This window comes from Aulonocara sp. 'chitande type north' Nkhata Bay, linkage group LG5 (genome assembly GCF_057382095.1).
Source record: "Aulonocara sp. 'chitande type north' Nkhata Bay isolate Kocher_YH1m ecotype deep benthic linkage group LG5, A_spYH_male_GT1.1, whole genome shotgun sequence".
Lineage (NCBI taxonomy): Eukaryota > Metazoa > Chordata > Actinopteri > Cichliformes > Cichlidae > Aulonocara > Aulonocara sp. 'chitande type north' Nkhata Bay.
Window position 1 is genome coordinate 19733136 of NC_141348.1, and position 11348 is coordinate 19744483.

Below are 11348 nucleotides of genomic sequence, written 5' to 3' on the forward strand. Positions count from 1 at the left end.
GGGGGAGGGGTGTCAGGAATCTCACAGGAGGCATTCCTGACATCATTCCTAGCATCATGCCACCAATAAATGACTTCTGACAAACAAGTACCATAGAAATTTTTTTTTAACTTAGAGCAGAAACAACAAAGAAAGAGTCGATGTACAAAGAAAAGTCTCTAAACAATGGTTGGCATAATGCACACAGAAGTTTAAGCTTATTTTTAGCAGATGAGCAAAATCTAATAACAGATTAAAATCTGTAGCTGACTTTTAAACTGACTGCAAGCATCTCTCCTCGTTTTTCTGTCAGGTGGATATTGATACAGTCTGGAATGAACATCACACATCAGCAGCCTCCCGCATTGCTGCAGGATGTGTCACAGACCTGGCACTGAAGGTGGCACAAAGAGAGCTGAAGGTGTGTCTTTATAACCAAATACCTCGATGCCATGGGCTTTGTCAAGAATTTCAAAACTGCAGTCTATCACCATAATGTGCTGCAAACCTTGGCAAAGCACCCACTATTGGTTATAACGACATAAAGACGTGAACCTTTTTCACGTGTGGAGATCTGGCATTATAAAAGCAGCAAAGTGTTGAAGGTTTTTCTGCCTTTTTTTACAGAATGGCTTTGCAGTTGTGAGGCCCCCTGGACACCATGCAACCCATTCCTCCCCTCTGTAAGTACAGCAGTGTACACGCACACACCACACACACACACACGGACACATACCAGGAGCCAGCAGGCCTGCAAAGTGTTTCAAAGGATTTATTGCAAACCAGCTATACTTCTGAGCAAGAGAGAGAGACAGAGTGCCCGGCTCTCTCTACCTTAATGTATGTGTGTCTGAGTCTGTGCTGTGTGTTACCTGCTCGACGCCCGAGGCAAACTTCCTCCTCCACTCAGTTTCTTTTAAGCTTTCAAGGCACAAAGCAAAGCACCTCAGAAGAGCAGTGTACATGTGCGTGCACAGTAAATGTGGGTCTTTGTGTGGATGTGCATACTTGCGTGCATGAATTTGTGTCAGTCTTTGATTAGAGGCATTAGCCAAGTAACCACATTCAGCTGGGACTCTATGCGTGTGTGTCTGTATCTGTGTGTGTGCTCAGCATTGCTTGTCACTGGTTATTTATGGGATGATAATGACTTTTCTTGATGAGCAAAGTTTAGACAGCTTATAATATATACCGTTCACAGAGACAGTCACACTTTACGACCCATGCTGACACTGCCACTTCCAACATTCCTCCATTGTTTTTCCTACATCAACACTTTTTTTTTGCATACCTTTATAGCGGATAGTGAGTGTTTAGGGATCGGCTGCACCGAGTTGTGAGTTCATTTCTCTAAAATGATCTCACACGTCCTGCCCGCTGCTCTCGCTGCACTATCATTTGGAATGAGGAGTGGGGTTTTTTTTGTTTTTTTTTTTGATAACCTTGGTTGTCTATTTGTCAGAGAATTTGTGGGTTCTGCATTTCTCAAGAGTGTGAGATTTTCTACTCAGCATAACGTTTTTTGTTTGTCAGCAGACGAAACAGCTCGAACTGAAACGTCCTCATTTCTCAAATATTTGCTGTAAACATTAACGTGGCAGGATCATCCCTCTGTGACTTTCAAGCTGGAGTCAGCGCTGTGACTGTCGCAGCCTGGACTAAATAGCCACCATATGATAACTGGAGCCTTTCCTTAGAGGTTCCTAAGGTCCATATGGTGGTTCTGTGATATTAATTTAGTGAAGATGTCGTGATAAAGACATGTGGCTGCCACTCTTCCTGTCTGTTTGTCCACAGGGGCTTCTGTTTCTTCAACTCTGTGGCCATCGCTGCCAAGCAGCTCCAGCAGAAACTCAGCGTCAGCAAGATCCTCATTGTGGACTGGGTGAGGACCCACCGCATGACCAGCATCACTGGTCTCCACATGGACAGGAATAAACACACAAAAACACAGATGCAAAGGCACACAAATGTGTTGTAGGTACAAACAAGGTCCCAGATGCAGTAGCACTGCTATTTATCATTTAATTGAATTAGACACTGTTATCTCTGGTAGCCATGTGTGAGCTGAACGCTCTCACACCAGGGTTGAGGTCTTCACTCAAAAAATGTAAAATATTAGACTTTGTCTTAAAGACCAATCTTTTGCATAACACAACAGTTATATATCTTGTCATATAACTGCCAGTTATTTGACAATATAGCTATACCATAACAATGTATGTCCACAAATCCCTTTATTAATAAGAGACATAGGAGGATGTGGACCTGATCGCCGCACATCTCCATCTCCAAGTTATACACTACTTCTGTCCGGTACTCCATAAAAAGACATGAAAGTCTACATTTAATAATTTTTTTATTCCACCCATTATACAGTTCACATCTGCAGATATTGATCCACTATCACATGGTCACCTCTGTTCAGCATGTGTGTATAAGATCTTGCATGCGCTCTGTCATTGTTAGTTACTGCATCAGCACTGACTAATACCTGATTTATTAAATACAATTAAAATGCGTCTCCTGTTGACAGGGAAAAGCATGAATGCTTTACAGATTTTTCTTCCTGCGTTAGGGGTCATATGTTTAACACATGCTTTTGACTTAAAAAAAAATACACTGCTCAATATAAAACATACAAATTGTTTTGAATTTTCCAAGGTTAAAATTCTGTGTGAAATAACAGCGCGAGTCCTTGGCAGCTTCATAACTAATCATATAATCACTCTCCAGGATGTACACCATGGCAACGGCACCCAGGAAGCCTTCTACAGCGACCCAAGTGTGCTGTACATCTCTCTACATCGCTATGACGATGGCAACTTTTTTCCTGGTAGTGGACACCCCAGCGAGGTAAGTACAAAACACTCCTCCACAGCCATGCTGTGCTTTTCTGCTTTTGCTTATAATCCTGGTATCAGTTTTCTGATTGATGACAGTGAACACATTAGCCTAACAAGACCACAGGTTCTTCTTTTTGATTGTGGACATTCATGTGGCTATTTCTCATTACTAACTTGGCTGCCTGAGACAGTTTATAACAATATAATCAAAGACATCGTGAAGACAGATATGCTGGCACAGAAATGTTTGGTAATTATGTGATTCCTTTAGGATAGTAGGGATCTCAAACGCTTATGTTTAACATTTACTTGCTAAAACAGGAAGAATTATTGGCCATTCAGTCAAGGAATTATCTGCATAATATAAACTTCCAACTGCAAAATCAGTTTGGTTGTGACTGACTTTTCACGATTGCAGTCTGCACTATAGATCTGTTCTCCAGCAGTGTATGGATGTGAGAGTCAAATATATGACCAGTCAGAGTCAATTACATCACAATTACATTACATTACATTACTAATACAACTGGATTCATGACGCTATAATTTGAGCAACGAAGGTTACGGTTCACTTTTGTTAACTGTCAGTCCGGCATCGTCATGACAACCTATTACGGATAGCCCAGATGTCTTTTGAATTCACCATGTGCTCATCTCATTGTGTTTGTGAGTGGTTTACGTCGAATTTCGAATGTATTTAAGCAACTTCAGGTCTTTGGATGTTGAAGCTTCCCAGCAGGATGTGCACGGTTTTGCATGCCTATGTTTGCATACAGGATATTGAGATGCCTATGAATTCTGCCTGTGGTCTTACCAGAAACCAAGTGTGATGACAGCCCTCAGGCAGATGTACTGACCCGAACCCACGCTGGCATTCATCGCCCGCTCAGTCACTCGCATTCCCTCATATATTCGCCCATCTCCCCCAACAACAATGCGGATAAAATAGTCAGTGTTTTCTCATAAAATCCCACGAGGAGGGGACGCGGCATAAAATGCTTTTTTGGCTTGGATGTGGCTTTGCCTTAAGTGGCCTCTCAACCTCTGGTGAACAGTGCGGTAAACCTCTGGAGTCTCGCTGTCCCCCGTGTAGGTATATAACGCACCATGGGGTAGGGGGTGTGATGTCATAGGCATAACAGAGAGTGCCGAGTACCTCACAGAAACCAGCACAGGCCTAATCCAGTCCAGCAATTCTTGAAACATGAAAGAGAGAAAGAGGACAGAGGGGAGTGCAAGAAACTTGGAGCTATAGAAGGAGTTGCGTGTGTGCGTGTGTGTCCACGAGCACGTGCGAGCGTGCATGCGGGTACATTACCAGTTGGCAGAGGACAGGAGGCCTCATGTGTTTTTCGTTTGCCCTGTGAACATCCCGTCCACTGAGAGAAGAATGGAGACAGACGCTCTGCGATGCTCATCAGCATTCTTTTCTCTTTCAAGCATCCTCTCACACCCATGCACACACACACACGTACGCACACACAAAGAAAATTACCACACATCTTTGCCAAGTGCGTGTCAATCAACCGCCTCAATCTCTCTTCAAACTGACACATTGACTGATGGTGAAAGGCCTAGAGAGCAGCTAAATGGCTGCTAGCAGGACTACAAAGAGAGAGGCAGGAATCCTTAAACCTTCTTTCCAAAGACCCGGGACTCACTTCACTTTCTGCCCCAAAATATTTGAGGTCAAACTGACAGGAGATCCACTCGACTTTGTGTACTCTGCTTGGCAATTTCAAGTACACGCCAAGTCCAATACAGCTTGAAAAAAATCACTCAAATATTTACAACATGTAAAATGAGCAGTATAGCGCAGTATGTCATGTCTTTTCATTTGACATGTCATACACATGAAACTCTCTAAACATCCATATAAAAAAGTACATTATGCAGTCATTTCAATCACATAGCTTTTCAGTACATAAAACAGTATGCAACATGCGGTATGTGACTCTTATTTGTAGTTGTTTTTTTGTCTTTTTTTATATAACATGCAACAGTTGCCAAATGAAAAGTACTTCCCAGTATAGCTGTAAGCCTAAATCTTGGGAACCGTTAACGGGTGTAACTCTGTTGTGGCTCCGGGTGATTTATAAGGCCATTTGACAAATTGTATCAAAATCAAAATGGAGGGACAGGGGTGTTGAATTAACAGCCATCCGTCTTTCATTTAGGAATCATAATCACTCCCTCGTGCTGCCTTAAAGAGATGCAGCCACTTCGCCTCGGTTGCTGCAATGCAAAAGTTTTGCAACAGCGGTGCTGATTTTGTGAACATTTGACACAAATCTGTCAACGTCACACAGTTTCTCAACTTTCGCTGGGACTCATTAACTTTCTCGACATTGACGGACACTCTTTCTCTCTGACACACGCACCCCCCTCTCTCTCCCCCTCTGTGTTTGTCTTCATCCAGGTGGGTGCAGGTCCAGGTGAGGGCTTCAATGTCAATGTAGGATGGACCGGAGGACTAAACCCTCCAATGGGCGATGCTGAATACCTGGCTGCGTTCAGGTAAAGAAGTTCCTATAATACTGTAGTAATGAAGCATTTAAAGGTCTATACTGGTGTTTGAGATACTTGCCAAAATAAAATGAAGGTAGCATAGACCTCAAAACTTGAGATAGGTGTTCACCCCCCTAGAACATTATATTTACGTTTGACTTCTCTTACGGTTAGTGTCACACATTGTGTTGCCAGCAGTGTTTCTCGCTTGTTGCGCTCTCATTCTGGCTTAAAGCTCAGCAAGCAGCACGTAATTGCTTGCCGAATATTCAGTTTTGAATCCAAGGTACACTTATCTCCTCCTTCGTCATGTCAGTGCGCCTATCAACCTTCAGCAGTCAACACAACAGCTGTGCATGCAGCTCAGCTCGCTTATGAAAGCACTTTAGTCATTTAGCATCCTCCACACACATCTCTAATACGCAAGCTGATCACTCCCAGGTAAAGCACATTCTGTTCAAATCACAGTACCACGAATACGCATGTTGACTATGAGCCAGCTGCTACCCAGTGTCAGTACACTTTGTATGGGAAGGGCTAAACAATAATGATTTTTTTATATAACATGTGTAATTACACATTATCGATATCATTTTTGAACTAATTCCAGAGGCCTACGTAGGCGTGTTACCCAGACACACCTTTGGTCTTGCAGCACTTTTCGTTTCATTCAAGCTATTTTTCTTGAATGAATATGCTTTGATTCTGCTCCACACTCTCAAACACACGTAATGAACTCAGAATGTTTCTGTCAGCAACACTGGCTCGCCACCAGATGATTAAGCTCTCTACATGGTGCTGCATGCACCAGACACAGTGGGTGGGCCCCTCGTCAACGGAAAGATGCTAATGAGCTAACCCATTCTGGTAAAATCCATACAGCCAATAGGCATCCTCAGAAACACTAAGTCCAGTGTTTACTGGAGCCCTGGATACTAATTAAGAAACAACTGGTCCTTTCCTGAGCAGCCGTCTGGTTTTGGTATTTTTTATCCAGTTTGGGGAAATGGCAAGCTTTTTCATGTGTAAAACTTCCTTAGTAAACCGCAGTAGAGTACTGTACTGTATTGTGTGTTACACATAAAAGCTAATATCAAATCATAGCTCTGTAGCGCAGCAGTGTCGTGGTGGTCCGTGGCAGTTGGAGGCACATACCGTGTAGCCGTGTCCGGGGCAACCTTTATCATATGTCACCACAGAGAGACCAGAATTCCTCAGTTATAATTGGTTGGGTTTGGGGTTAGAAACAAAGAACAACTTATATTAAGTTTGAATCATTTTTCTGTGAACTTTGCCACCATTCTGTGAATTAACCAGTGCAAATAAATGCGTAGCATGCTTTACAGACAAAATTTAATGCATCATGAATTTGTGTTTATGCAATTAAGTCTACCTAACCTCGTGCCAGCTCTGTAATTCAATTTGATTTAGATGACAGGGTGTTCCAGACTCTCTGTGTTTCTGCTCGGGATGGAACAGAAAACTAGCCAGAGTGCGGTTACTGATGATGTGTGTCTCTGTTTTTGGGTGTGTATCGAAGGAATATTGTGGTCGGGAGTGGTGGTGGGACTCTAGTACAATCAAGAGAGAGCTCAGCTGCTTTGAGATTAAGCGTCATGATGCATTTCGTATTTGTGTGGAGGATTACTAAGACGGTCAGAATTTAAGCTCGGCCGAATCACCAGTAGCACACCATGAATCAAACTTGCAGTTTCAAAGGAAGAGCATGCATATGCAGGTATTGCAATGTGTACATAGTGTGTATGTGCATGTAAATACATTTCCTGTGTATTTCCAAGTGGCTACTGACCAATGATGAACTGTGGAGGAGAGGAGAATAGAGCAGAAGAGAGGAGAAGAAGTGGGGGGTACATTGTTAGGGAATCCAAAGGCGGCGTAATTAGGCCCAATGGATCCCAGATGGCTGGCTGTCAGTGACGTGAGAAGAGGGACGAGCTCCTAATAGGAACCAGACGCACACAAACGTCTTTGAACTGCCGCTGAGAGGGGGTGGTGGGGGAGAGTGAGAAAGAATCAAACGCGGCATGGGCCGTGTGCTCTTGCTAAAAAACTGGCAGCTAGAGACAAGAGGAAGTAAGAAGGAGAGCAAAGAAGCAAGAAAGCTGGGCTCCCATGAGTGGAGTTTACAGTCTGTGGACACCTCAGCCTATTTATGTCAAGGGTCTCCCTTTACCTGTTTGTAACATGCAGAGAAAAACTTTTAATTGTGTCCCACTTGTAGACCCATATCTATATAGATAGATAGATAGCCAAGTAAGGTATGCAGAGCACTCGTTCTTCTTTTTTAACGGCTTCACATTTAAACAGTTGCACACATTCACACCTGGGAGGTGCCCCACCTTCCACGGTTGGCTGCTTACCAAGAGTGGATCAAGAACAGAGATGAAGCACTTGGAGCACTGCCTTTGATAATTTCTCTTTTCATGATTTTCAAATAGTGGAGCTATTTGCAATCACTTACAATTAAGTAAGTGTTTGCAGTTAACAGTCCAGATAAAAGTTGTGAAGTATATGAATGCTCTTTGTGAAATCAGTCACTTCAACTCTTTTTTTTTTTGTTCAAACTCTCTTCATTACAATAATTAATCTGTTACAGCCTGCTCTGATGTTAATTTGATCACACATTATGTTCTACTCACCCCACCCCTCAGTTCTCATTTTCTCTCAAATCATGAACACCTGTTGAAAAAAAAATTACTTCTTAAATGTGCTGTCTAATTTCTGCCTGGCCACACTGCTTGATGAATAGAACATAACACGCAGTGTTTGCTTTACGCCATTGCGTTTCCTTTTGTGGTCCTCAGAGCTGTGGTGATGCCCATCGCTCACGAGTTTTCCCCTGATGTCGTCCTCGTGTCAGCTGGCTTTGATGCTGTCGAAGGACATCCATCATCGCTCGGAGGATACAAGGTTACAGCCAAGTGTAAGGTTCACCCAGCCTCTCATTCAGCACACTTCCTGATCAACGTGCTCTTATGAGCCTTATGAGTTATAATAAATATTTGCATGTCCTGCATTTGTTAGATTTCTTATTATTACAGTTACAAAGGTTGGCTATCCTTCACAGACTGTTGTCAAACAGATAAACACTCTTATGCTGTGCAGACTTAGTGCTGATGTCAGATATTATCACTGATGTGTAACGCAGTTTTCAGAGTGCAGCTTTGTAGAGAAGTTAAAGTTTGTTTGTAGAACCTGTTTCTTTATATGAGCCAGTCTTTATGTTTAACTAAAACTCATCACCATAATAGACTGTATATAAAAATGCACATAGGCACTGTGATGTCATTCTTTGGTTTGTTAAGCCCCAATTTGAAGATTTTAGTATTATGGACAGTTCTTTTTTGAGTAGTTTCTCAAGCCAGATCATCTGCTCTGTTAGCAAGCTAAACCTGTAAATAGCCGCTATCCGGTGCTAATATGTGAATCAATTATTAGTAAACTAACTATAACTTGGACCCAGACTTCTTGGGATCTTCTTCAGTTGTTAAAAAGTTGTTAAAATAGTTAAAATGCTCCACATGTAACCACTGTCTACATGTGCAGTCCAGTTAGTGGAGGTGAAGCAGGCAGCTGTTACAGTAGCTGCATCAGTGTACCTGCCACATCTCCAATTATATTAATTTTACACTTCAAAAAATGTAGTTTAACCAGTCCTAAAACAATCTGTAAAACTTTCATATAGATGGAAATGAGCTGTATAGACCAAACCCATTTTTGTAGCAGGCTGTATACTCATATATATTTATTTCTGCTGCAATTATTTTAATATGAGAGTCTATGGAGATTGACTCGTTTTGCAGGCAGCCTCAAGTGGACATTAGTGGAACTGCAGTTTTCAGTGCTTCAGCATAGGCTTCATTTTTTAGGCTTCAGACCTTTGCAAAATAAGAAATGATGTCACCAGTCAACATGATGTTGTGAAATTATTCTCAGTAATTTGTCAGCACTGATATAATCCCATACAATCAATTTCTGGCTTAACCTTTGTGTATTCGGTTTTGTGCATGCTTTGTTCTCCACCAGGTTTTGGCTTCCTGACCCGTCAACTGATGTCACTGGCCGGCGGTAAGGTGGTCATGGCTCTGGAGGGTGGGCATGACCTCAAAGCTATCTGCGATGCCTCCGAAGCCTGTGTGAGCGCCTTGCTGGGCATGGAGGTTGGATGTGTTTTTGCGCATACAGAACATGTGTCTTTTCACAGATACCTACAGCATGTTTCCCTCTCTAACCTCTGACCACATGCGCCACAGGTGGAGCCTCTGTCCCAGTCGGTGTTGGACCAGAAGCCCTGTGAAAATGCGGTGCTTTCTCTGCAGAAAGTCATCCAGATTCATGGTGAGAATACAACATGCAGCATCAAAAACCATCACCAACATGACACTGAGCAGTCTTGTGAAACTTGTGGAAAATATTGATCTAAAAAAATAATCTTCGTTTCATTAGTTTGAAAGATTTTGTTGCTGTTTTTTTTAACTTCATTCTCCACTGTTTGCCTCAGTTGTCTTTAGTATCTTACTCTCTAAGGTTGGCCATAAGCTATTTGAGTCATAAACACCTTTAAACTGTCAAAAGAAATAGTAAATCAAAAACAAATGTCCATCATTATCTTGTGGAAGTGGAAGAGATGGCTAGCAGTCACTGGATGTGCTCGCTTCCAGAATTGTTTCTCAAGAAAGTTGCTGTAATGGGAAAGTTAGTAATGGTCCTTGGGCTGAAATATGTGCTTTTATTTGAAAATGAGATCAAAGAAAGGGCTTGCTTGCAAAATTAATAATTATACCACTATGTTCACTTCCTTATACATGAAAGGATTTCAAGTCAAGTCAGATTGTTTTAATATTGGCCCAAAAATCACACCGTGCGGCTACAGCATCCTCTCTCCGCGGATAAAAAGAAACACTTTCAAGATGAGCAACAGAGGAGGAAGAGTGAAATTACATCAACGCTACTAATTCTAATGACTGTAGAGCAATTTAGCATTTTTATTTGAAAGGAATTTCATCAAAATATTTTTCGGCTCCATTAAAAACGTTTTCGTCAAGCTAAAATAAAACATGTCTATTTTTTTCCATCACTAAGTCTTCTCACATCGCCCCTACTGTCCGACCACCTCTCCTCCTTTACACCCCTGTCTCCCCATCTTTCCCTCCAGCCGTCCCACACACAGACAGACAGACACACACACATACGCACACACACAGCCGCCCTGGCTCCAATTATCTTCAAACACTTCTCTGGCACACGACCTTCGCAACATCCCCTTCTGATTGCACACAAATGTTATCCCAACCAAATTAGATTAATTAAAAATATTTGAATAGCCACAAGAATGTTAAGCCCATAATTTAGGCCCGGGGTGAAATATATGTGAGTTGCATTCGCAGCCAGAACACACACGCTCAGAGATGAGCACATTTGCAAACTCAAATTTTTTTTCCTTTCGCTGTGTGACACGGGACTCGAGGCCCTGAGAGAACAGATTGAATTTGAGTTTACATTCGTGAAATTATCAACATGGATATTTAGACCACGGGCTGTTTATGTCACAGTCATTGCTTATATTCAGATCAAACGGCTACAACTAGCGGATCAAACACCGTGCAGTGCTCTTTAATAATGGAGACGCCTTCCCTCAAGGAACAATTCAGGATGAAAACAGCTCTGAAATACCAATGAATGCGGCCATTAATCTTTTCTCTCTCCTGTTTTCCTCCCTCCTCTCCATCTTTTTTCCATTCTTCGCTTCCCGCAGGTGAGTACTGGCAGAGTTTGAAGGATTCGGCCTCCACAGTGGATATGTCCTACTTGCAGGCGCAGAGACGAAGACTGAGACGAGACTCGGACAGCGAGGCTGTCAGCGCCATCGCCTCTCTGTCGATGGGGTCTCTTGCATCTGACAGGTAGGGGCAGCTCTGTGTTTCATATCTTCTGCTTTAGCACTGCCATAATGTTGTACTTTATGCACGTTTAACCCTTATCTTTCTCTTTGTC

General features: G+C 42.4%; 1 protein-coding gene across 2 annotated transcripts in view; it reads left to right on the plus strand.

The window, feature by feature from the left end:
• Positions 1-11348, plus strand: part of LOC147330242 (histone deacetylase 7-like) — a 43034-nt gene that overhangs the window by 29455 nt on the left and 2231 nt on the right. For both annotated transcript variants that reach the window (XM_086291886.1, XM_086291887.1), the window contains exons 16-24: positions 293-400; positions 607-662; positions 1777-1864; positions 2716-2835; positions 5245-5342; positions 8159-8277; positions 9381-9514; positions 9608-9692; positions 11110-11257. In XM_086291886.1, coding sequence (XP_086148012.1) covers positions 293-400; positions 607-662; positions 1777-1864; positions 2716-2835; positions 5245-5342; positions 8159-8277; positions 9381-9514; positions 9608-9692; positions 11110-11257 — 956 coding nt within the window. The remainder of the gene's footprint in view (positions 1-292; positions 401-606; positions 663-1776; positions 1865-2715; positions 2836-5244; positions 5343-8158; positions 8278-9380; positions 9515-9607; positions 9693-11109; positions 11258-11348) is intronic.